Source organism: Lampetra fluviatilis, chromosome 11 (assembly GCF_964198595.1).
Source record: "Lampetra fluviatilis chromosome 11, kcLamFluv1.1, whole genome shotgun sequence".
Lineage (NCBI taxonomy): Eukaryota > Metazoa > Chordata > Hyperoartia > Petromyzontiformes > Petromyzontidae > Lampetra > Lampetra fluviatilis.
Genome location: NC_136285.1, coordinates 5,630,980 through 5,658,347, shown reverse-complemented (window position 1 = coordinate 5,658,347; position 27,368 = coordinate 5,630,980). Strand labels below are relative to the sequence as shown.

General features: G+C 45.6%; 2 protein-coding genes across 9 annotated transcripts in view; one reads left to right on the top strand and one right to left on the bottom strand.

The window, feature by feature from the left end:
• Window positions 1-27,368, top strand: part of LOC144934742 (neuronal cell adhesion molecule-like) — a 262,783-nt gene that overhangs the window by 10,007 nt on the left and 225,408 nt on the right. The window lies entirely within an intron of this gene.
• LOC144934890 (uncharacterized) lies at window positions 18,167-21,836 on the bottom strand. The gene is made up of 3 exons (XM_078861159.1): window positions 21,531-21,836; window positions 20,170-20,338; window positions 18,167-19,270 (listed from the first exon to the last, which is right to left on the bottom strand). The coding sequence occupies exons 1-3, from the start codon at window positions 21,761-21,763 to the stop codon at window positions 18,167-18,169; spliced, it is 1,506 nt and encodes a 501-aa protein (XP_078717285.1). The 5' UTR covers window positions 21,764-21,836.

Below are 27,368 nucleotides of genomic sequence, written 5' to 3'. Positions count from 1 at the left end.
GGCACCCTTCCCCATTGGTTTCCTGAACGTTGATGTCGCACAACTTAAGATACAAATGTCAGGTTAAGTTAACCTAGGGGAGGCCCAAGTCAGGTTCTGTTACAAGGTGCCTATTATATTGTTCAAGGTCACGATTCGAACCCAGGCAACCAGCATTTCACAATGTGATAAAAAAAAGAAAAACCACAGCATGATTCTGCACACACACACAAAGACCACTTATTCACCAATGTTCAAGGACGTAACCACTGTGCTTGTGCCAAGATAGGTGGACTTTGGGACAGCATTGAGTGGTAGAGGCTTGTCAGTAGAAGGTCCCAGAACAAACCCAGGTGTTATTGGTTAACAGACTGCGGTGACTGACAGATCCACCACACCAGAGATGAATTTCTAATTCCAACATTTAGAATTTTTAAAGAAAATGTAGAATATTTTTCAGACATTTGGATCATTTACGTGATGTTGCGTACAGTATTGATGTCTTCGGGATTACAGAAATATACGTCACTCGACATAATGTGACGACATATTTTTGCAGGAAAATCGCAAAGTCGCACCTTATTCATGGCGTCAACTTCCCTGTCCCAAATAACCGGAAACCAATCTTCTCTTTAATCTTCCGAAATGTCATATTAAGAAATTATAGGTATTTTTCAGAGTCATGAAAAAAATCAGGAGCATATCCCTACAACAACAAAATTAACAGCCTCCATTTGCCACCATGTGGTGGTGACATCACTACAGCACTCGTGCCAGGCTAGATCCACTTTAAGGCCATCAATTGAAGTGTGGAAGGCTCACTGGTGACAGGAGGTCACGGGACAGACCCAGGTGTTGTGAGTCGACTGACTGAGATGACTGGCAGATGGACCACCACCTGTGCCCCCTACTGCGCCAACTTGCTGCATTTTTGCCGCCCGGTGCTCCACTCGTTGTTGTAAATGTTGCTCCTCTGCCCTCCGTTGTTGTTGGAGGGCGACTGTGTCCAACTGCCCAGTAGTGTCCTTCACGAGCCTCCTCCATAGAGGCCAATCTTGACATCGGTGGTACCAGTCTTCGGCAAATCCACTCAGCTCCGCATCCTCCAGTACCGCGTCAATCCATCTCTTCACCAACCCGTGCCGCGCCCATTTAGCCCGCACTATCCAGCCAAACATAAGCTGCTTGGGCATGTGGTGGCTGGGCATGCGGGGGTACATGATCCAGCCAACACAACCTTGACTACCGGAGGAGCTCACTGATGGGAATGTGTCCAGATCTTTACATATATACAGATGCACGCTCATGGGAGCGGGTGCTGTGAGGGCTGGGCTGACCAGGCGCGCGGACGATGAGCTGACTTGTCTCCACGATGCCTTTCCGCTGTGCACAAGGGGACCTCTGGGCAATCTCCTCACGTCAGCACTGGGGCTGCCCCCTAGTCAGCTACTGCCAGTCAAAGGTGCAGGCAGTGTAAAGAGAAGAGAGCGACGGTGGGGTGGGGGGATAGAGACACGTTCAGGCAAGGAAGAGATAGATGACAGAGATAGATTGACTCAGGTGGCTTTAGCATGGTAGATGAGAGTAATGGTAGTAAGTGGTGGGTGCTGGTTAAAGGGACAAAGAAGGAATGGATTGTGGGAGCTGCTAATTTGCATTGAAACAAAGGATGGCTTAGTAAATCTCCAGAGTCCGTGTCTCTGTACACTTGTTAGACTATGGTAGCAAAGCACTTAGATATATATACACATATGTGTGTACATACGGGTGTGTGTTTGTTGTGGGGAATGATGGCCCAGTGGTTCGCTCATTGCACTATGATTCTGGCAAACATCTGAGTTTGAATCCCAGCCGTGGCTAACATCGGTAGTGAGGGATATATGAACCGAACAGATCTTGAGCCTCCCTTACATTCAACTCCACCTTAAAATGAGTGCCGAGTGCTTTATGTAAAACATCAGAACTGGGGGGACATTGTGCTGGTTATGCCATCCAGAATCCAGAATCGAACGTTTTCAGAATGGAGGAATCCGACGAGCTATGAAGCTCTTTTCACAGATGTCCAGTAAAGCAGAGGAGCTGGAGACAGAGCCGGGCCAAATGTGCCTCTTTTTTTTCCATTTACCAGCAAGTTACTCGCTTGGGATTACCCATAGTAACACTCTCCCCTCTTGCAGAACCACTGCAGACTACGTCAATGAAACAAAGCACATTTACGATCGCATTGCACTGCAAGGATGGCACAAATAACAAATGTACAAATAAATGTGATCTGCAGTCGTTCTGAAAAATGATAACACACTGCCGAAAAAAATCCCAATACAATCATCAAGCTTGTAACAAAACGTGTCTATACAATGTGGACAAATGAAGCATCTAAATCAGACCGAATTTCAAGCCACCACACAAAGAGGGAGGCACTTGGTGATGTTGGTGGGCTGGGGAAATATATAATGACTAATCCAGCCCAACATGGTGCATGTTTTGCCACTAAGGCTTTCAACGAATTATTTCCAGATAGAACAATGGAGCGAGGCGCAGAAAGCACAATGCACATCAGTCATCGTTTTGTTTATATTTTCGCCAGCGTGTTTGTATAGTTGCGCATGGGTAATCGTCACATGCATTTATTTGGAAGGCTACGCAGACAGCTTGCCTACAGAAGCAATATAATAATTCATAGTGAAGCTGGCTGCCAGAGGCAAGAACATCCGGTGGCCCCATATGTATGAAACGATGGGCACATGCCCTTGCTGTGGTATTGGCCAAGATTAACAGCAGTGTTGTGATTTTTCAGATGCTGTATAGTCAAAATTGAATGTTATCCTGCTCAAATTATATTTTTATGGTTCTATTCTCTGTTGGTGGCCCTTTAATTTAAATTGTTGTTTGGTTGGTTAGATTTTCAATTAACAGGTGAACACTCATTTGATATGTAACAAACTGATCATCACGGGTTCACGTACTTACGCTTATTTTTCAGAGATATAAACAAAGACAATTATCCCCTGTAGAAACTTTAACAGAGAATTTGCCCTGGTGCTGTTAGCGTGCTGCCACTGGACATGCTGGAAAGACTACAAATGTATGTGTAGTGGAACTATTCTTATATGATGTGGAGACATGGGCTCACAGATAATAATATTTATGGATAACCATGATTCTTCATAAATATTCCAGGGCATATCCTCTTTATGTAGATATAAGCGCCCCCCCCCCACCCCTTGCCTGAGATTTGCGGATAACAGAAATCCCATGCAACTGGATAATGTGCGGCGTTATGAAGGCACCACTGTCATTATGACTCTGTTGCACCATTGCACATGTCCGTATGTGCCACCCTGTGGGTACTTAATAAGCATGCTGCTCGCACACGCGCCTTATTGAGTCAAACCGGTCTTGTGCATCCACGTGTGTAATTTAATGCTGCAGCAGAATGTAAGCAAATCTCTTTCTTTTTGGGTAGAATGTGTTTTTGAGATTGCATATGCTGCCCTGATAAGATACGGTGCTTGTATTCCCAAACTTAAAACGTTTTTGGGAGGTAGGGTGTGTGTGCACTTGTGGCTTGCTCTACCTATTTATTATAATCCTGGCTGCCATTGTTTGTTACCATATTGCAGGTTTTTGGCTTTAGTACAACATTTGAATGAATAATTCACGAGCAAATTGTACTCGTTTGGACAATTTGAGGAATGCAATGTTTAAAACAAATTACAGTTGAGAATGTATTCCCGAATGCCAGAACTTTTCTAGGGTTATATAGCGCCAGATGGAAAAGAGCCACATCGGGAGATATATGTTTATAGACAGATTAGTGGATATTTAACCAACAATGTGAGGCGATATGGGACACATTTTCCCAGATATAATTACGTGAGCGTGTTTCACGATCGCAAATAGAATGTGGCAATTTTTGAAACGGGGGAACATTGTTGGCAGGTACCCTACGTTTTTGCAAGTGTTGTTCAAATACAGCAGCCTCCACTGTCCTCTTCCGTCACCTGGCCACGCTCCTATTCTCGATCATCCCTGTAGCCACCAGTCCATTCGCGCTGCAGGCTGACTCCCCTATCATTACCTCCCGTGGCCACTAGTCCATTCGTGCTGCAGGCGGACTCCCCTATCATTACCTCCCGTGGCCACTAGTCCATTCGTGCTGCAGGCTGACTCCCCTCTCATTACCTCCCGTGGCCACTAGTCCACTCACACTGGAGGATGACTCTACTGTCATTACACAAGTACAAAAAACTCATCCAATTCAAACACGTTCTAGGTTTTTTTTCATACTCCGATATGTGTATAAAGTTTCATAGTATTGTATAACTCTTAGTTATATATAACTTTATTACAACACTCAGATGGTGGAGGAACAAGAGGCCATGAAGCAAACATTTTTGATAAACTATTAATAAAACTCCATAATAGAGGTTTTTTGGGTTAGATCGCGTAAATATATAAATGTGTCGATAAAACCCGCCACCACCCGACACAGCCAACTAGTAAGGGATGTCACATAAACAGAACATGCAAATTCGTCACTATTGCAGCACTAGTGTAGTATATAGTGTAGTGTATAGTAGTGTACTGTATCGTGTAGTGTATAGTGTAGTGTACTAGTACAGCACACCGGTGTCTTGGAGAGCCAAGCCACAACATTTACAAACTAAGTACGACGTTTCGCCAGTTATTACAACTAGCTTCATCAGGCGACAGCCAGATTTGTGGAGAAGTCTTCACTCTTGCACAATGTGGGGGGGGGGGGATTACTGAGGCAACGTACATTATGCATGTGCATTATGCAAGCCCTTTGAACTTGTCCTTCCTGTCTATTGTGTTTTATTAAAATAGACATACCAACGGTAATCGCTATTGAAGTACGCTGCCCTTTGTAGGCGTTCATTTAAATAATGCATTATTTGATTATTCGCTTCCACGCAGCACTAAGACGGTAGCTATCCGAACAGTTAACGTTATTTAGTTTTCTTTCAATTTCGATAGATTATCTAATTAGTCTTGGCCAGTAGTAGCTAGTTTTGCACAAAACTTCAACATTATCAAAATCAATTGAGTGTCCTTGTTGGCACGCGTGTTCTGCTACTGCTGACAGTTGCATTTGGGATTTTTTTTTTATATTTCTCTGATGTTCTTTTAGTCTCGTGCTGATCATTCGTCCTGTTTGCCCAACATAACATTTACCACACGTGCAGTTAATCCTGTACACACCTTCTGTTGATAGCTTCGGTAATACATCTTTTGTACCAGATATAAAATTTTGTATTTTATGTACCATGACAAATCTGACTCGGATGTTTTGTTTTTCCAAACATCTGGCTAGTTTATCAGTTACTCCCGCAATGTATGGTATTTTTATCGTTTTAATTACTTGGGCAGTTTCAATGCCCTTGTTATTTGATTTGGTTTTGGTATTCAATGCCATGTTGATTTGTGCATCATAGTAACCGTTCAGTTGCAGCGCTTCTTTAACATGTTGAATTTCACTTCTCAGACTGTCACCATCTGACACTTTCTTAGCTCGATGAATGGGTGTCTTTATAAGAGAAGATTTCTGTGCGGGGTGTACTCAGTTTGTAAATGTTGTGGCCTGGCTCTACAACACACCGGTGTCAAATTATGAATCGGTGGCCCACTTGTTCATTGTGAATGTATCGTATCTTATTTTATTTAGTTATAAAAAATGAGTTATTCATGTGCTTGCATTGTAGTGTATGTAGCATATACACTGTGTGAGATAGGTGGTGTGGCAAATGATCACGTACGTGGTTAACCACTGGCTTGTTTCCTTCTTTATTTGTCAAGCACGTCAAATGGAGAATATTGAATGTCTTTTTATGAAAGGCTATGATTGCTATCGTTCTAATTTTTTCGGAGGCACAACGTTATCATCATCTATTATTTTATATACCATGCCTCTCGTGCAGTACACAATATTACCCTACGTAAGTCTGTTTTTAATGTAATATTGGAGCCATACTTCAAAGGTTTTGAAAACCTGAGGGGAAGAGGACAAAATGTGACCAGCGATCACCCACAAGTTGAAATATATGCCTGCTAACCTCATACTTGTGTAGTGACATATAAATGGGTCACTACAGCACTTAGAGCCATCTACTGACAGAGAGAGGAATTGCGTATATAGTAGCCCTCTGCCAGCAGAGTACACGATGTCATGGAGGAGGTCTCTAGGGGAGCATGGTTCTGGGGGCTGGCAGAGTAGGGGGCATTTGAGGACGTAGTAGCTCGATTGGCTGGCAAGGGCACGTAATAGGACAAGGTAAGGATGTGGGTCAAAGGTGACAGAAGGGACACGTGGTGTATGGCCCAGAATCTTCTGGGAAGTTCCAGAAGGGGGCGTGGCCGAGGGCGGAGCCAGGCCACGCTGGGGGGCATAAAAGGGAGGTCCCGGGGTCCCATCGGGGCTGTCTGGTGGAATGGAACCCGTTGTGCTACGTCTTTTCCTCGGTCTCCGGTCTTCGTGCTTGGCATCATGGGTCAGGCAGTATGCCGACTGACCTGACCCGTTTATATAGTTACCCCGTGGTGGTTACCAGTTATGTAGTTACCTCGTTGTGGTCGTAGAATAAACATGTTGCCTCCTGAATTTGTGTGTCTCTCAAGCGAACCCACTACACTTGTGCCAAAGAGAGACAGTCTCGGCTTTGATATGTTTAGATTTTAATGCCCCCCTCCCCCCAAAAAAATGCGAAGAAACCAAATAACATTTATTCATACAGTTTTACGCCACATTTATAACGCCAGGTCTGGTAGTTAATGAGCGTTGTCAAAATGTTGACATTTCTATTCACATGGAAAACTATGGTTTCATTTTGTGGATAGTCAGTTGCCATGAGACTGTAGAACATCCGTGGTAGGTTCGATCACAACTTTGCATATTTGTGAGATTTTATATTTCACCAAAATGGGCAAATGTCTTTCATATATGATGTAAATTTAATTAGATTTTTTTGTATTTGTTGTTCCTGTGAAGATATGAAAGGCATCCAGAATTATAGGTGCAATTAATGTCACGTTGAGAAAAGCCGAATTTTTGAGATTTCATCTCGGAATGCCTCTGTTGTTTCCATGAAGCCGACGCAAATTTTAGCCTTTGAAAATTAATGCAGCGGTGACACAGTGTTAATGCATTGCACCGTGATCATAGACACCTGATTTAAATTCCTATCCAGGGCTGGCATCGGTGGCGAGCGATATCTGCACCAGTCTTGGGTCCCCACCCTTCCCCAACCTATACTGACCAGCGCAGTGAAGTATGGTTAAACAGCCCCCTTAACTGACACGGGGCACGGGGAAGCTTTAATCAAGCAGCAGATATACAAAGGACTATCCATTACTTATGAATTTATATATATGGACACAAAGCCTAATTAACCGATTGTTGTGATGATATTTGCTGAATATTGATACGATTCCACAGACATGAATGCAGCTAAACGCCGGGGGGGGGGGGTTATCAGCAATTAGGAGTAGTAGACCACCCATAACACATTCAACGACATCTTCAGTTCAATTCACGTAATGCTTAATGGGAAACGATTGTTCGGTGCAACACTGAGCTTTGAAAACCGGCACACAATGGTTCACTCTTCTGATGTGAATGATGCCACAGGGCCCTCAATGTCAACTGCTGCAGCAGATGGTGATTTTGCTAATCCCCCCAAGGATGTTATCAGCTGGTTGTATAGGAATCGAACTGTTGATGCTATGCAAACTGTTTTAGCTTTGATCACGCTGACCACTGGACTATTCATTCAGTTTAAGGTTTATCAATTATTGCCTAATTTTAGACTAAATTGGAACGTGGCAATTTCCCTGGGTAGAAACAAATATTGGAATCAATCCGTCATTTCATAAATCAATGGGCCTTTGCTTGGTGGCTGAAACCGAGCAGGTGAAAGTCCTTTAGTACAAATTATCTCCTGTCACAGTGAACTGGGGCAACATATAAATGAGTCAAATTTCACCTAAAATTCAAGTGCTGAGACATAAAGGATCGAATGTGAATGACATATACCTGTTTATGTATTGCAAAGTTTACACGGTTAAAAAATGAGTACATTTGCAAGACACATATAAATAAACATATTGAACAGCTGCACATTGTAATTGGAAAAATATAGTTGCAATATATTTGAACAATCCAATACAATATGTTATTATTGGCAGATCACAATTATGTGTTTTGATGAGAATTTAATCTCAAGCGAGTTTCAATTGTGAACGTCCAAAACACAATTGCAATTGCATGTTCTTAGAAACCAATAATGCCACTTAAAACAGGCTCCAACAGTAAAACTAATACATAATATCAAGCAAATTTGCCAAGGAAAAGACACCATATATAATTAAATAAATCGCACGCAAAAATGTACTAGAATTATAAAATGCAATTTACAATCAATGCCATTCGTGACTCAATCCGTGACATTAAATTTGATGGAGGCCACGGAGATAATAAGCGAAGCGCAATGGCAAACCAGCAACAGAGTCATCTTATTGGAACTCTGTTGACCATGGGGAGGTAAATCACCTGGACCACTGCGACAAAACCCCAAGTGAGGGTGATGCTGCGAATGTTTTAAGCCAAGGACTCTCAAATCAAAACTTGCTTGGGCTTAATCCTACTCACGCGGCTTATGCGGGAAGCCCACATCATCCGTGCGCAGTGTTCTGTTTGGTAACTTAAGTATTCCTCCCCCATTCAGAGCCGTGCGGGTTTTTGCGCATGGCAGTGGGGCAGTAAGGCACCATCACTGTGCTCACAGCAGCAGCAGCAGCAGCAATAACAACAACAATGTTCTGAACTCGATTGGCCTGCCCGTTCGTCCTTTAAACTGTTCATCCATTAACGGGCAGTACTCAGCCACCGATGCAAAACAAACACATTTACCGAGGCATTGCGACAAAAATTGCATGTGGGCGCAATTGGGGAGCTAAGCAGCGAGCTGTAATCCGGCGATGATTTCTACAGCGGCACCGGTAATGGCTTGCCCGATGAACTCTGTAAAAATGGGGCTGTGAACACTGTGAAAGTACGATTGCAAAGGTTGCTTTGAGACGCTCTCCAGAGTAATTTTGTAACTCTGTGCTCTATACTGGAAGTGTACACACACCCAACACACATAAGCAATGCAAACACATCCACAAGTTAAATATATTCCGTCTAAACCTAATAGAGATTTAATCTCGGGATGCCTTTGTTGTTTCCATGAAGCCGACGCAAATTTTAGCCGTTGAAAATGAATTCAGCGGTGACACAGTGATAATGCATTGCGCCAAGATCCTCGACACCTGATTTAAATTCCTATCCAGGGCTGGCATCGGTGGCGAGCGATATCTGAACCGGTCTTGGGTCCCCACCCTTCCCCAACCTATACTGACCAGCGCAGTGAAGTATGGTCAAATAGCCCCCTTGACTGACACGAGGCACGGGGGAGGCTTTAATCAAGCAGCGAATATACAAAGGACTATCCATTACTTATTAATGTATATATATGGGGCAATATCTTGTTGGTTCAACACAGCATAAGGTGGGTGGTGTGGCCAGGAGAGATCACAACTCTCTGCCAATGTCTCATCAACACGAATGTCGGCGCAAGCTACTCAGCGTCGACTTCATCTCGGGATACTGGGGTTGTTGAGGTACTAACCACGACACGACATTAACGCATCCACAGTTGGAGTCGACGCACACTCACGTGCATTGCATGAGCGTTATATTTCACATTTTACGTGGATAACTGCATAGAAAATAAAGATTCCGTTTCCACACGGTGACTTTGAAACAGCACACACTGATGGCATGGTGCCAAAATGTGCAGACGTGTCAAGCTGCATGTGTCTTGACATCCGTCACATCGTGCTCGTCAACGAATCGACCCCAAGTTAGGACACACTGTGTGAAAACACACGAGTGTACAAGTGTCCTGGAACATGCCCTAGCACATGGACAGACACATTCGCATGCAGATACATGCAGAGAAAAGCACAAATACAAAGACAAATATCCCCGTATAGCCTCAACAGACATTTGGGGCAAGTGCTGTTAGCGAGAACCTATGAAGCCCGACACGCCACACGAGGAGGTGAGAGGCCAGCACCACGACCGGCCGCCTTTGTCTCCAGAGTGGTAATGTTTACACACCGCACCAGGTACTAATTTGAGGCTGAGTTGACCTAGGGGAGACCCAGGACCAGTTCAGATTATCGTTACTGATGTTGGCCGTGAGCGGGAATCTAACTTTGGCCGCCGGGTTCGTAGCGCAGTACGCTAAGCGATACACGCCCTACCCATGTCCATACTTACACACACGCATATACACGTTGCACATGCACAGACACTTTATTTGCCTGCTTTGGCTTGTGCCATCAGAATGTGATATTTCCATCACTGACTCAGATCGGCCAATGAAAATGCGTACCACCCCATTGCGCATGTAAGCACGAAAACACGTTGACTTTGGACCATGGTATCAGGAGAAAATAACGGCAAGTCTACCTATTATGGTCGGCACGGCACACACTCATATCGAAAGAAGCAATGTCGCACACCATTACGGCCACAGCCCTGCTGTTTTTTGCACACTCTATGCCCATTGAGGACTCATTCAACCATACGAAGGTAAACTCCAGGTACAGATAACAGATTGCTCTGATTTTAAACCCCACAATAATCAAGGTCAGTGTGTGGTCTGTCCACAACCAAACCATTGTGCTCTGAAAGACACACAGAAAGGCAGATTAACCCTTTTAGCCGAGATAAGCTGTTGGAGCTGTTTCACTAAGTGGGAACCGATTAAGGTTAAGGCTACTGAAATGCCACTCAATATTTAGCCAGTATCAAACCTGACTGCCAGGTGTTTGCATTGATACACATTTAGGCTGAGTTAACCGAAAGGAAGGAGTCCTAGGTTTGGTTAAGATGCAAATAGCCACTGAAGTTGTATACGGTCGGGAATCAAACCTGGTGCACTTGTATCGTATACAACTACATTGTGTAATCACATGCACGCACACAGTGATGTTAGTACGTATGAAGGCTGCCACAGGATGGAAAGTGGTGGTTTGGCTCGCACCAGGCCTGGTCGCATATTCCTTCCCCGTGCTGAAGTTCATGCATCATAAGGCACTGATTTATGGTTGGGGAATGCACAACTCAGATTCATATGCAGTGCGCATTTCCAGTGGTCTTGTGTTGTTGTTTTTTGTGTTGGGACTCATACCCTGGTAAACCCAGACGGTAGAAATGAGCGCATCATTGCTCCCCACAACATATATACGTCACACCAACGGAAAGGCGCACACTCCGCACACGGGGCACTCGCATGCGCGCCAGCCGATTGGTTTCATCTTTCTGAGTATCGTTTTTTTTGCATGCGCAATGGCGAGGCGTGACGTGCTGGCCTCTGCCATACCTCGACAGAAATCACCGTGCCTTTGTGCGGGCAGACGCCGAGACGGCAGACTTACAAAAAAAAGGGTGGCTTGCAGCGAAGGAAATAAATCCTCCCAGCAAAAACAGTGTACGGCTCAACGATCGGCAGAGGATCACATGATGTCTTTCTTCATAACAGAAAAAAGTAGTTGTGCAAACATCCTGCTTGTGAGTAGAGGTATGATTGTTGATTGTTCTGTGCGTGGTCTGGACTATGTGTGCATTTGAGTGATGTTGGTGTTGGGGGTGCTAGTGGCTGGTATTGTTTGAGCTGCCACTATTTTAGTTTTTTTAGGTACGCAGTTAAGCAGTTGGTTGTTGTCATTGAGGTATTTGCGACTTGTCTATGCTACAAGGGTGCTTCATCGAACAAAACGACGAGACGGCTCAAGCTTTGATTTTATTTTAGTTTTGTTTCATTGGAGTCAAAGTGTCTTGCTGCTTTTAATAGCAATGAGCGGTGTTCATTCTTCATTGCTGACCCTGAACTAGTGGCATAAATGCCAAATGACAGTGGTCGGGGCCAGTCTTTCAAAATGATCCCCACTGATGATTTCCCAGTCCTGAAAGCATGATGAACGCCACCAGAAATTTGCATTCGTGAATACGGAAGTAGTGAATAGGGAAATAGTGAATAAGGCATGTAAGCACAGCTTCACTCAGCTGGATATATATTTCTGTTCAATTATTGCATGTGGCAATATGTTCGGGAGCTAAATGCCAGCGTCAAGGTCTGCTCGCCACGACAAGGCTTCAGAAGAGAGATTGCGTAATTTTACCATTCCTCCATTGAAGGAGTGCAGACGACAGTAGTTTACGAAATTTAATGGGTGCAAAATGTTAATGATTGGGAAATCATTATTAATAGGAAGCACCAAAATGGGCCAATAATTCCACAATCCCCTACCGTCCTGGTAAATGTCTCTGAGTGTAATGGGACGTGCGCAGTAATGGGCAATAAATGGGTGTCAGGTGCAGCCTTGTGCAGGGGTATGAATATATTGAAGTAATTTGATGCGACCTCATTAGAAGCTGCAGGAAGGCGAGATGGTCCATGTGTCACGCGCGGATCCTTTTTAGACATGCCAGAGTCGTGGCGTGATTCGGATAACTCAACGCGTGTCCTGGGTGGCCAGGTGTCTCAGAGGATTATAGAGGCCATGTTAGGACACTTCACTGGCTTGCACCTGTGAGATCCAGGGTTAAAATCTGGGTTTGGTTTCAGCCAGCTGTGATTAAACGTTGTTATTATTATTTGACATGATTCGGTTGTGGGTGGGGCAGAGGTGACATTGTGGTTAGCCCACTGCGCTACGGATCTGGTTATCTGAGTTTATTTCTCAGCCAAGACCAACATCAGTGACGAGTGATATGAGAACTGGTCGTAACCCCCTCTTCCCCATACACCAGTCCATATGGATCACTGTGGTGAAGTTTGGTCAAATAAAGCCCATGTCCTACCCTTGAGGAGGTCATTATTTGCACGGCATATAAAGGGATACCACCGAGTGTGGATAATAGGCCTATTGAGATAACTTAATGGGCATCTTTGTGATATCCTCTGGTGCCATTCAATATGGCCCTTTATTCATGCACCAAAGCCTCACTGAGCCTCGATACTTTATCAGGAGGGTTTTGCATATGGATATTCGCCTGTTTCCATTGATGAGTTTTTAGTTTATGGACGGAAGCTAGACTAACCAGGGAAACCTCATGCATATGAACTGATCACACTCCAAATCTCCCTACATAAGGAATCAATAATCCATTTCCTGGGTTCTTCACAGCCCAGCTGCTTTTGCAAGCTCACAGAGCTGCATGATCCTAAACTATTTAAACTATTTTTCATTTTACCAGGTAAGTCCCGCTTTTTCAGAAGCAACCTGGCCACAAATGATAGCTCAATGGAGTGGCTTATCACGTGGAAATGTAAAGCAGCCAAATATTCTAAATTCATGTTTCTAAATGTGGGGGGGTTCGGTGCGGAAGACCGGGAGAAAAATCCACGCAGCCACAGGGAAAATATGCAAACTCCAAATATACAGGCGTTAATGGTCAGGATCGAACCCACGACCTCCTGGAAACCAGACGAGGTAGTTGACATCTTGTCACCAACCTTTGCCTGCAAAGTGCTAGATCATAGGCGTGCGCTACCATCCCCTGCACGTTGCGTTATTCCCAGCCGCATCTTCCTTCTATGTTCGTGTCGAGGTTGGCGTTAGGAGTAGCACGGTGAATATCTGAAATACGGTAAATGGTAGGATTGGCCAAGTGGTCAGTCCCTCCAGAAAAACGCGATTATGCGATCGCAAGATTTCACGCAAAATCAGCCAAAGTCCGCATATTTATGCGGGGGGCAAGTTTTTTCAAATACGCCGCACTTTCGCCGCATAAATTGCAGATTTCCGCGCGCAAAATATGCGGGCTTGCATGATTTCATAATCCCCGCATTTTCGTTGCAAAAAGTCACATATATCTTAGCAGAAAGTTGAAAAATGTTGCGTTTACTTCACACAAGCGCAGCCATTTCCCCTATTGCCATGGGAACGTTATGAAGTGGCGTCACTCATTACGCGACATCATTGAAAAGCTGCAAACCCCGCGATGCCAATGAAACCATGATGAAGCCCGCAAATCTTTCTCATTTGCCAACAAACATAAGCGCAAAAGACCGCGCAAAGCAGTTTCCCAGTGTGTTACATGACAGTGGGGGCAAATTATTTAGCATAGCTACCTCTGTAAAACAGGAAGCACACATTTTATTTTTTTAATATTTTATTTATTCATTTTTACAGAAGTTGTAGCATATTCATTTTGTAAAGCTACAGAACTTGTTCGACTCAATGTTTTGTAAGTTTGAGCCATCTGTTTGTTAAGGTCTGAAATAAAACAAGATGAGAACTTAAATATTCCCAGCACTTTCTGTGATGTAGTATGCTTGCTTATCATAGGAAGTAATAAGAAATAACTCTATACATTAAAGTAGTAGCCTAGTGAATAGGGTGTTGGGGGAATCACTTTTTTTTCTCTTTTTCATCAAACCGCAGTTTTTGCAAGTTCCCGCAATTTTTGCAAGTTCCCGCAATTTTTGCAAGTTCCCGCAATTTAATCGCATAAAATTGCATAAATATCCCGCATATTCCATCGCATTTTTTAAGAAAACGTGCCGCATAATCAACGATTTTTGCCCGCCACAATCACCAAAAAACTCCGCGTTTTTCTGGAGGGACTGGATATTAGTGGCTCACTGGGGCCCTTAACTGGGAAAATAAAATGTTTATCCTCTTAGGTTTTTTCGGTAAAGTCACGTAGGTAAAAAAATAAAAAATAAATAATACAAATAATATAAATAATAATAGTTTATCGTTTAGTTTGTTTATCGTTTAGTTTGCACGTGTGTGTGTGGTGTTGACGACTTGGGGGTTATTGGATCTCTAAACAAAAACAACATTCGTCATCTAACAATTAACGCAAGACACCGATTCTGTTCAACAATTGCTGCACTCATTTTTGTCTCGTCTCTGCTTGTGTCCACGTGGGCTCTGTAACTCTGCGATTAGCACCGTTGGCTACGTACGGTGCGAAAGAAGTTCAACACGCACACGGTTGCGTCTGCGTTTGAACTGTGGGTGGGTTGGGTTGGTGGATGTACATGCGTGGGCAGGCGAGTGTGTGTTTTGGTGTTTTTAGTACACTTGCCTTAAGGTGCACCTAGCCTGGCACAAGCGCCGTGGTTAACGTCTCACGCCAACTTAGTCGTGAAAGCCGGCGGCTGTTGTTGTTTCTAGGCACTGGTTGTTGAGCTGTCATTGAAACGCTCTACAAAGACACAGATCCCCCGTGTAGCCTTTACAGACTTTGGGGCAAGTGCTGTAAGTGAGCACCTGCGAAGGCCGGCGCTGTGGCACACGAGTGCGTGATGGCCAGTACCATGCCCGACCGCCTTTGTCTCCCTCTTGGCGGTGTGGCCATTACGGTATAAGGCCATCAATAATTCACCTGCACAGCTAATCGGCTTAAATGTGTTGTGAGACTCATCAAAGCTTTGCAGGACAAATTAATTGTATTATAATTGTTATTAGAAATAGATTTTAAGTGGGTGTTTTATTTTTGTTAAACATGTTACTTAAGTCGTCTTTAAAACACCACGATGTGAATACCATCGATTTGCATATGAAGAATGCAGTTCAGCAGACTTTTGACAATCCACTGTAAGATGAAAGCCTTCCTTTTGCCGTGTTGGTTATCAGGGTTGTTTCAAGTTCAAGTTCATTCATTTGGTATAGTCCTGTGAGCCATTCGGCTATTGAATCGGGTGCAACCGCAACAAACAAAAAAACAAAAACATGAACAAGAAAACATCTTAAAGTGACTATGTGACTATGTGCAAACAGAAAATCCAAGAAAAGACAGCAAAATATCGCATAAAAAGCACTGTACACCAACCATACTTCTTCACCACGCTGGTCAGCGTGGGTTGGCGAGGAACAGTGCTTGGGGTGTCACTCACCACTGATGTTGGCCATGGCTGGGAATTGAAGCCGGATCTCCGACTTTGTCGTGCATTGTATGTATGTTGAACTTCTTTCACGCCATGCATAGCCAGCCGTGCTAAGCGGAGGTGCGTTAACCACTGTGCTGCACTCTTGAGAGCATATTAGCCATTGAATATCAAATAAATTCTTGACTGACAATCAATTAACCCTTTTGACGTAAGTGTACGTCATCTGTTCATCTTCCTATTCCATTCCGATGACGCAATCAAAACGAAACCGGAAGATAAACCAAGATAAAGTAACTGTATCGGTACCGAGGCTCTTATAAGGCCATGCCGGAGGGCGTGTGGCACAGTTTGGCGCCAGCGATCGTAGAGCGCGGGTGTGTCGCTCCAGTTCTCTGCGGCGAGTACAGCGTCTTTAAAAAACAACGGCGGCGCTACTAAGCCTCTAAATTAGAATAAACGCTGAACCATGTGCGCGTTCCGAGATTCAGCGGTGAACGGGACCCCACCCTGTAACTTGTAGACGTCTCAGAATGGGAAAGGGTTCAGTGGGCTACTTTGTACGGCCAGCTGGTTAAGCGGTGGAGTGAAGTTCACAACCTGGTCGGGGGTTGACTCAACCCATTGACAATCTGGGGTCTTTTCGATTTAAAGCTTTCGTGACTGCAGGGATTCATCTTCTTGGTTCTATCGGTAAAGTCACGTAGAAGGGAAGTAATAAAATAATAAAGCATAATAAAATAATTCTCACGACGTTTCGGCCACAACGCAAGCTGTCTCCCCGACAGACCTGGTCTTCACCTGAGGACGGCTGCTTGCGTTGTGGCCGAAACGTCGTGAGAATTATTTTATTGTTTTATTTTTATTATTTTATTACTTCCCTTCTACTTGACTTTACCGAAAGAACCAAGAAGATGAACCTGGGGTCTATAAAACGAGTATCGGTTTTGGGGGGAATTCCACGGTGGTTGTCCTATGGGTAGACTCGCCGCTTCCCTGCCAGAAGAATGTGGAATTTCCACCACTGGTTCAAGGCCGTCATAAGCGAGTCATGATCACCAACGCATCAATGCTTATTTGACCTGACAATCACTTGAAGCTAGACTTGACCTTCGTGTCAGTCATGTGCAGGAGTGCACACACGGTTTATATATCATTGCATACAATGCAGCATGGAATGTGATGTACAGTAAAACCTCGTTATTTCGATATTTGATGATTCGTAATTGGGGGGATAATTCGGCAGCGCTGCGCTTTTGGCATATACTGTATATTAGTAATTCGCCATGTGACGAATTGTGGTACCGACTGGTCCAATTTCGGAATTTCGGCATGAATGTGGTGCGACGCCGTGTGCCACATCCAAAACAATGACTCAAGATTTGAAGCTTTCGTGATTACAAGGATTCATACTCTTAGGTTTTTTCGGTAAAGTCACGTAGGTAAAAAGAAAAATAAATGATGAAAAATAACAAATCACATTATTTTATTTCTATAATAATTTTTATTATGTTTATTATTTATTATGTTTTTTACCTACGTGACTTTACCGAATAAACCTAAGAGTACAAAACAATGACTCAGTCCAGTGGCGGCGCGTGTGGTGTGCGTTGGTGCAGGCCCGTTGCTTTGTACTTTACCTTCTTTATGCACTCTGTGCAAGCCAACACTTTCAGAATTGTCGTCTACACCTCCATCAAGAAGTAATAGAAAGGGGTTTGAAGTATAAATCCCTTAGTCTGTGAGAATTGATGCAGGTGTGTCAATGTGTATCGTGTGTGAAGAGTTTGGAAAACAAATTGGGGGGAAAAAAAAATGTATTTGGACAGGAGGCACAGGGAAGTAGCATTGTACATCATTCAGAATATTGGATAATTTTGCAAAGGCCAGAAACCCCATATGTGTTGCATTAACAAGTGTTTACTGTCTATGCACGATGTGTAAGTGTGTGTGTTGAGCACATGTAATGCACCTTATTCTCATGCACCGCAATCCACATCCACACGTACGATGCGCTAAAACTGCGGTGAGGAACACAAGTTTTATTGTTTAAAATAAACTCGCCCACTCCCGCCCAAAATGGCAATGTCCACCAAAGGGAGCTGCACCCGCTTGTGCGAGCGTGTGCTGGTCTCGGTGGGTGCATCGCTGCGTGTTGTTCGTGCGAATCGTTCGCTACCAGACCACCTGGTATCGGGAGCGGTGTTCTCTTTTCATGTTAACATAAATCCGTCGGGGTCTCGATACTCGAGCCACGGCGGGACGTCTTCAGCGTCACCGCGGGGACGCAGGGGACACCGACGGCGCCGCGTGCGGCGCGGACGGGCAGAACACACCGGAGGACCAGCTCCGGCGAGCGCATCGTCGTCGTCGGCGGCGGATTGTGGCGTAGTGACCGGTGGCGGTGGTCTCTGTCCGCGGTAACCATAGCGAGCGCCGGTAACCGGGGACGATGTAACGAGAGACATCAGTGAAGGGATGTCTCGCTGGCTAGTGTCGCGAGCGCCGGTCTTTGCCGGTGCTGGAGGGGTGGGCAGCAGTGGAGATGGGCTGGGATGGTTGGGTGCTTGATCCTCGGTCTCCACCGGCGCTGGAGGGGTGGGCAGCAGTGGAGGTGGGCTGGGATGGTTGGGTGCTTGATCCTCGGTCTCCACCGGCACTGGAGTGGTGGGCAGCAGTGGAGGTGGGCTGGGATGGTTGGGTGCTTGATCCTCGGTCTCCACCGGCACTGGAGTGGTGGGCAGCAGTGGAGATCGGCTGGGATGGTTGGGTGCTTGATCCTCGGTCTCCACCGGCGCTGGAGGGGTGGGCAGCAGTGGAGGTGGGCTGGGATGGTTGGGTGCTTGATCCTCGGTCTCCACCGGCACTGGAGTGGTGGGCAGCAGTGGAGGTGGGCTGGGATGGTTGGGTGCTTGATCCTCGGTCTCCACCGGCACTGGAGTGGTGGGCAGCAGTGGAGATGGGCTGGGATGGTTGGGTGCTTGATCCTCGGTCTCCACCGGCACTGGAGGGGTGGGCAGCAGTGGAGATGGGCTGGGATGGTTGGGTGCTTGATCCTCGGTCTCCACCGGCGCTGGAGGGGTGGGCAGCAGTGGAGGTGGGCTATGCTGGCAGGCATCCTCGGCGCTGGTCTCCGCGGGTGCTGGGGGCGTGGGCAGGAGTGCAGGCTGGGGGACGTGGGCCCGGTTGCGGCCGCGTCTGCTGGCAGCGTTGCGTGCACATCTTCTCCGGGCTGCAGCAGCCCGAAGAGCAGGGCCGAGGTCTCGCCTGCGACCTCTGACCCTGCCCACAAAGGGCGCCGCCACCATCGTGGCCTTCTGCAATTCAGCACAAAACAAACAGGATTGAATATGTCTTCAATGGTAACAAAGATAAAGGTGTAAATCCTGAAACTATCTGCTCAAGCCACCGCCAGTGGACGGGCCGACACTCTAGAGAACTCTAGAGAGAGCCTATTGTAGAGGGCATTTGGCCTACGTTACACTTTTGATCACTAAACAGTCCAATCGGTTGAATGGCTGTGGTGTAGCCATTTATGCTGCTGGGTGGATAGAGCCTGGGGTGCATTTAAATAAACTTGCCCCTGGTTTCAACGGAATGGAACCCGGGAACCTCTGCATTGCAAGTGCAGTATATGGTAGCAAACATATATGTGAGGAGCTGTCATCCTTTATATATATTTGTAATTTGTATTTAACGATAAGTGAGCCCGTTACAGCCTGCCGCGCATTTCGCAAATCCGGTGGGAGTCAACATTCGCGGAGAAACCGTCTGATATAGGTGGCCAACGGCGTTTGAATCGGTCATTAACCTTCACCTTTCGAAGACCAGCTCGGACTAACCATCTTGGTGAAGTATGGTCAACACAACCCCACGAACAACACGGCATGGAGGGAGGACAACAACAACTTAGATACATTTTCGATTTAAAGCTTTCGTGACTGCAGGGATTCATCTTCTTGGTTCTTTCGGTAAAGTCACGTAGAATGGAAATAATAAAATAATAAAAATAAAACATTAAATAATTCTCACAACGTTTCGGCCACAACGCAAGAAGCCGTCCTCAGGTGAAGAACAGGTCTGTCGAGAAGACAGTCTGAACTTAGATTAAGGCCATCAGTCTTACTCTGTACTACGACAAACAAACATGGCCAAACCAAAACACTTTTCCATCTCCGTAATCTCAACGCGCGCTTCTAACCGCTCGCTCGTTCACCTTGCGACGCACGGAGAACCACAGTTGCACGAGGGTGATGATGACGTGGTACAGAACGTTGAGGCCGTCGGAGGAGGAGGAGGTTTCCACTTTGGCGCAGGGTGGGAGTCTGCCGAAGGGACGTTGAGCCGGGACGCTGCGGGAGACGGCCGAGGTGGCCTCGGCGGTTCTGTTGAGACAACAGCAGACGGACAACGTCGACAACGTCAGACGGTGGGGGGGGGTTGATGCCTTTGCTACGGGGGGGGGGGGTTGGTGGCTCTGCTACGGGGGGGGGGGGGGGTTGGTGGCACTGCTACGGGGGGGGGGGGGGGGTTGGTGGCTCTGCTACGGGGGGGGGGGGGGTTGGTGGCACTGCTACGGGGGGGGGGGGGGTTGGTGGCTCTCCTACGTAGACGGGGGGGGGCTGCTGGCTCTGCTACGTAGAGGGGGGGGGGGTTGGTGGCTCTGCTACGGGGGGGGGTTGGTGGCACTGCTACGGGGGGGGGGGGGTTGGTGGCTCTGCTACGGGGGGGGGGGGGTTGGTGGCACTGCTACGGGGGGGGGGGGTTGGTGGCTCTGCTACGGGGGGGGGGGGTTGGTGGCACTGCTACGGGGGGGGGGGTTGGTGGCCCTCCTACGTAGAGGGGGGGGGCTGCTGGCTCTGCTACGTAGAGGGGGGGGGCTGCTGGCTCTGCTACGTAGAGGGGTGGGGGTTGGTGGCACTGCTACGGGGGGGGGGTTGGTGGCTCTGCTACGGGGGGGGGGGGGGTTGGTGGCTCTGCTACGGGGGGGGGGGTTGGTGGCACTCCTACGGGGGGGGGGGTTGGTGGCACTGCTACGGCGGGGGGGGGGGGTTGGTGGCTCTGCTACGGGGGGGGGGGTTGGTGGCACTGCTACGGGGGGGGGGGGGTTGGTGGCTCTCCTACGTAGAGGGGGGGGGGGTTGGTGGCACTGCTACGGGGGGGGGGGGGGTTGCTGGCTCTGCTACGGGGGGGGGGGATTGGTGGCTCTGCTACGGGGGGGGGGTTGGTGGCTCTGCTACGGGGGGGGGGGGAGGTCACTGCTATGGGGGGGGGGGGGGTGTGGTCACTGCTACGTGAGGGGGTGTGGTCACTGCTACGTGAGGGGGGGGGCCACTGCTACGTGAGGGGGGGGGTTGGTGGTCACTGCTACGGGGGGTTGGTGGTCACTGCTACGGGGGGGGGGGGTTGGTGGTCACTGCTACGGGGGGGGGGGGGGTTGGTGGTCACTGCTACGGGGGGAGGGGTTGGTGGTCACTGCTACGGGGGGGGGGGGGGGTTGGTGGTCACTGCTACGGGGGGAGGGGTTGGTGGTCACTGCTACGGGGGGGGGGGGGGGTGGTGGTCACTGCTACGTACCTGGCGTGTCCACCGCTGGGGCGGGTGGTCGCGTGCGACGCTGCGGGGCTGGCGTCAAACGCGACGGCGTCTTGGAGAGATGATTGGTTGTGGTGGTTGATGTTGTTGTTGTTGATCATCAACTCGTAGAAGGTTGTTGTTGAGTTCTCGATCGTGGACATTCCTGGCTGATCCCCACGATGGATTAGGAGGATGCCCAGAAGCCACAAAACGTTTTTGACGCAACTCGCCATGTTGACAATTATATTTCTTTAGTTTGTTTTTAACAAAACAAAATAAAAATCTCTCTCAACGATGTCAAAGTTCGCGGCCGTCGTCTCGATGCGCCTCCCCTGGCGAGCAAGGGGAGAAACACGTGGGTCCCGCGTGACGTCACGCGTGACGACAACCAATGATTACGACGTCACTAGCACGTGGCGGACACCACGTGGGGTGGTGGGGCGGTTTGAATGGCGTTGAACAGAAATAGTTTACGGGTTACGATGGGGATGGACTTGTCCCCGTCGTACGAACGTGGAGATGCCATCGCTTACTCCAGGGCCTGTAAACTGATGAGATGAACACCGCCTCATGTTGTGTTTGTTTGATGTTTACCAGATAAGTTTACAATAGCTTTTTTTTTTACACATGTAGGGTCCTATCAAAATGAACTTAACTTAAAATTGTTTTGAAGTTTATAAATCGTCAGATTTTCATGGAAATGAAGTAATTTCAATAGTGTGAAATGTGCATGTAAGTTTTCATTATGTGTATACATTTCCATCTGAATTGTACATTTACATCTCATGTTTGAAGACTCTTAAGTATTTAACCCTCGGTGGCTCAGTAAGCAAGACCCATGCTAAACTTAGTACTGTGTGGGTAAGTTCACACCGATTGTTAAATGGATGAACTTAACCCCGTCATACGATTGTGGAATTTCAATCGGTGGACTGCAGGGCCAGGAGATGAACACCAACTCTGATGCTTCATTTGCGCAGCAAATCACCTTTACTTAGAATAAGAGTATACTGGACTGTCATCGAATTAATCTTTAAAAAATTAGCGGTTCCTCTACTCCATAAAGTTACCCCTTGCTCACTAAAGAGCCCCCCGTGTTTTCGCTGCACCTCGGAGTGAGCTCTTGGTAGTAGAGTTTTAACCACGAGCTAAAGTTAGCAAAAGTTATAAGCGCAAACAGTATTTTCTAGATTTGAAGTTTTCGTGACTGCAAGGATCCACATACTCTTTTGTTCTTTCGGTAAAGTCACGTAGGTGAAAATAAAATAAAATGAAAACTAAATACAATTTTAAATAAAATGAAAACGACTAAATACAATTTTAAATAAAATAAAATTAAAACAACTAAATTACATTTCGATTTAAAGCTTTCGTGACTGCAGGGATTCATCTTCTTGGTTCTTTCGGTAAAGTCACGTAGAAGGGAAGTAATAAAATAATAAAAAGCAAACATAATAAAATTATTCTCACCAGGTCCGTCGAGGCGACAGACTCTGTCGCCTCGACGGACCTGGTTTTCACCTGAGGACGGCTGCTTGCGTTGTGGCCGAAACGTCGTGAGAATAATTTTATGTTTTATTTTTATTATTTTATTACTTCCCTTCTACGTGACTTTACCGAAAGAACCAAGAAAACTAAATTAAATTTTAATGAAATTAAATGAAAACAACTACATTTAATTTAAAATAAAATAATGAAAACAACTACATTTAATTTTAAATAAAATAAAATGAAAACAACTGAATTTAATGTAGTTGTTTTAATTTTAAATTAAATTAAGTTTTTATTTTCACCTACGTGACTTTACCGGAAGAGCCAGAGTACTAACAGTATTTACTTGACCCACTCGTTTAGAGCCTCACAGAGAGCGTCACGCTGACACAATGAACTCCTCGCTGGCTCTTTACTCTGCCTCTCTCTTCCCCCCCCCACCTCCTATCGCGGTGCGTGTGGTCATTAAAGAAAAATAATTAACTCGCGGTTACTGTGCAATTAGTTTTGTCCTATAAAATATCCACTTGATGATATTGGCCACTCCGTTGAGCTACTAATTATCATTTGTGAGAAGGCGAGTAGCTTCTGAAGAAAAAGCCACGATATAAGTGGTGTACTCTACTATTTCATGGTTTGAGATTGGTGGCCACAGTGGCACTGTCGGCTATTCTTAATTCTCCATTTGGTGCAGCCGCATCTGACGTGATGTGATAATGCTCACTGCATCTTTCCTTCTCATCTAATATGAATAACTACTGCATTTTGCTGCAACAAACATGAAAGAACAATGGAACTTGCTATATTTTTTGTGGGATAAAGTTGGTTAGTCCATGCTCATCCATTTAACCTTTATAAGTCAGCAGCTATTCATTTATAGTTGTGTTGTGAGCAGAGAATTGGGAGTCTTGTAGAATTTGAATGACTCTATGAACCTGTGTTTTCATGTCATGCACACGCATATTAGCCATCTCAAATGTCCTTTTAAGCTGGGTTAATGGTAAGCTTAGACTCCAGCGGAAAGTTTTTCAATGCACTCACATTCAGAGGTGAGCTATAGGTTCAGAGACACAGGTCAGTGCTTTTACCAACAGTCTCTTTGTATACCGCCACGCCGCAGATGACAGGTATTGACTTTCTGCCCGCATTGGTTGTGTGCTTTGCAGTGGCACTGCACCGTCCGAGTGGCCGTATTTAGTCTCGGCATGAGGCTACGTTCGTTTCGAAAATAGGAAATTTCCGTTTTCCAAATTCCAGGTTTTCAGGATGACTCAGCCCATTGTCCCTCAGGCGTGGATGAAACGGGTGACCACTTTGTGGGAATTGAACAGTGGTTGCTCTGTGGCAGTGATTCTTAACGTGGGGTGCACGCTGCACCCCCTGGGGGTGCGAGACATGGCCAGATGTTTTGGAAGGTAAATCATCGAAAAGACAAATTATGCACGGGTACGTAAGTACAACTTCTTTGTTTCCTTAAACCTATGTATTGATTAACATTATCTTTTTTTTACGATTGACAACCAAAAGGGTGGAGACCCTAGTAAAGGTTACGAACCACTGCTTTATCGAGAGACTGTTCACCACCGCAGACGCGGATTTCCCGCTACTCACTCGAGGCCACCAAGAGGTGGACACTGCCCCAATGCTCATTTGAGCAGCAGATTGTTGTTTGACTTATTTTTTTGAGATTCATGCTCATTTATTTTCACGTTGTCTGTTGCTCAATGGTACTAATAAACGTTATTTATTTAACATATTAGTTGGTATGGGGCCGTCCATAAATTACGTCACGCGATTTTGGACGATTTTTGACCCCCCCCCGCCCCTTCGTCACACGGCGTCACAAAAAGTCAGACCCCCCCTCAAATATGACGTCAAAAAGCTCTGCCCCTCCCCCCAAATCGCTTTAAACTATTGTCATTGTAGTGCGTATTTAATGTGGCGCTGCACTCTGATGTTGTAGGAGTGTTGTTATAACAATGAGTGTTGTTATAACAATTCTATATTTATTTAAATTTGCGCATTTTTATGTGACGTCACATTTCTCTACCCCCCCCCCCTCGTCACACATCGTCACAAAAATCTGACCCCCCCCCCTTCCTAGGTGCGTGACGTCATTTATGGACGGCACCTATATGTAATTGCCAGCACACTGTGATAATATCACTTTTCCAAAGAAACCCTGGGTTATGAATGTTACATGAGAGCACAGGAACAAACACTGTGACATCGAAAACAACAAATGTCAAAACATTACCAACACTCAAGCTGGAGCATGCATGATCTGACCTTTGTTCTCCACAACAGGGCTAATGATAATTATTTGTTATATATCAGATATCAAATAGAGAGAGAGAGTGAGTCCTTGCCTATATACATCTGGCAGTTCACCAGCATTGTGTGAAGCAAGTCTGGCTCTGCTGTGGAGACAATAGCGGTTGAAACCGGTTCAGAGTTTGCTTATATTAGACCAGTGCTACTGAAATAATTAATTCCCAGAAGAGCATGTGGCCTACGGGATGTGTAAAAAAAAATAAACATTTATTTTTGATATGGAAGGATAGATAGAAGAATGAGGCACATTTGTTTTGTTTGCTTGCTATATTCATTTGTTCGTCTCGTGTCACAATTGACCTGATACGAATTTCATTTTCTCCCTGTTTTTTTGTTTGTTTTTGGTATACTGTTTTTGCATCGCCTTCCTGCCAGCACGCAAGCTTTAGCATCGACTACCCTCGCCGCCGAGTGCATTGGTTTATATTATTTTTCAGGCGGCACCAAGGCTATCTATCCAGTGGGAATAGTATGACCTGGGTTCATTACTGAGACCATGTCATTGCTGGAGGGCTCGTCTCTCGCCACGTTGCCAAACGCAAGTGGACGGATCCTTGAAATTGCTTCCAAATGAATGACCGCATGAATTATAATTCTGGATGATCAATCCTGGTGCCTCGAGCTGGTACCGAGCGACCTTGGCTCGGTAAACATTGTGAACATACATAATTGAGGAATAAAACACATTAGCAAATGCCTGAAATAAAAGTTGGCAGAGAAATATGAATTGTAATGAGTATTTTGATGTAACCAGCAATGCCTTGTTGAGTCTAAAGACCTGTTTACTTTCATGAGGGGTGCTGCTATTGATGTTTGGCAGATTGAGTTTTGTTTAAATTTAATATTAATTCTGTCGTAGAAATAATAGTTATTACAGCTTACAAAATACATGAAAATAAAACATGGGATATAGAACTGAATAGAGTACAATAATAACAACAGCATTGTTATCAATATGTTAGCTTTGTGTAAGCCTGTTATCTCTCCAGCATCAATAAAACAAGGCCCGCTTTGTGGGAAGTAAGCAGTTTTAATTATTTGGATGAACTGGCCTCCTCCATGGGAACGTGGCATTTCAATCACTGACTTTTATGAGCAGGAAACACTGTTTTAAAATATTCACCAAATTATTTATATAAATGATAATAAACATATTAGCACATTTTACATTACCTTTGAACATTTATCAATACATATGAATGAAAGATAACAACATTAAGTTACTACCTTTATTAAATAACAATAGGAATTATAATACAGTGGTAAATTATACATGAATAAAAAGTAATAAAAACATTATAAGCCGATATAAGACATATTATTAACAGTGCATTAACAATGTAATTCTGGATTAATAATGTAAGCAAGTTTAATTAATTAATTATTTAATTCATATAATTGGATATGAATTACTGTATTGCTATTTTGCAGTAAAACCCCATGTATGTAGTTAGCCACTGATAGTTACATTGCAGAGAGAGAGATGTCCTGTAGCAAGCCAAGCCCATGGTGTTTTAAACACACGAACCAGTGGGGCATAGCTTACCCTGAAATCACACTTTGGGAGCGACCAGGAGCAATTTCCCATGCAGGGTCACATTATTGGATTCGTATTGTCCCACTGTGCCCAGAGATGGCAACGTCTGTCTCCATCTCAACTGCAGTCTTTCTCTCTCTCCGCTTGTTAAAATAAAACAATCGCTGGGATCGCAGATGCTGCTTCCCAAGGGATGGTCAAATGCACCAAAGAACACAGATGATGAAGACTTCTATCCGGCTTACAAGTGTAGACTGGCTCTGTCTGAGCACGTGTCGTTAGTGTCACCTATCGATGCCGGCCGGTCAAATGCAGCAGGGGGTGCTGAAGCCAGAACCACGCCCAAGCGTCTTTGTCTGTCCCAGTGGTGATGCTGCTGGGTTTTGCAAATCAAATGTGCTGATGCACCTTAAAGTCCGATTTCTGTGTACTGGTGGACAGGCACTAGCGCTTATGACACTGATCTGCAATAATAA

Bases quoted from the DNA above. Each gene is read 5' to 3' on its own strand.
- LOC144934890 (XM_078861159.1), bottom strand. From the start codon at position 21,763: ATGGCGAGTTGCGTCAAAAACGTTTTGTGGCTTCTGGGCATCCTCCTA. The intron at 20,339-21,530 runs GTACGTAGCAGT...TTGTCTCAACAG, and splicing joins CCCAGCGGTGGACACGCCAG to AACCGCCGAGGCCACCTCGG. The intron at 19,271-20,169 runs GTGAACGAGCGA...GCTGAATTGCAG, and splicing joins GGTTCTCCGTGCGTCGCAAG to AAGGCCACGATGGTGGCGGC.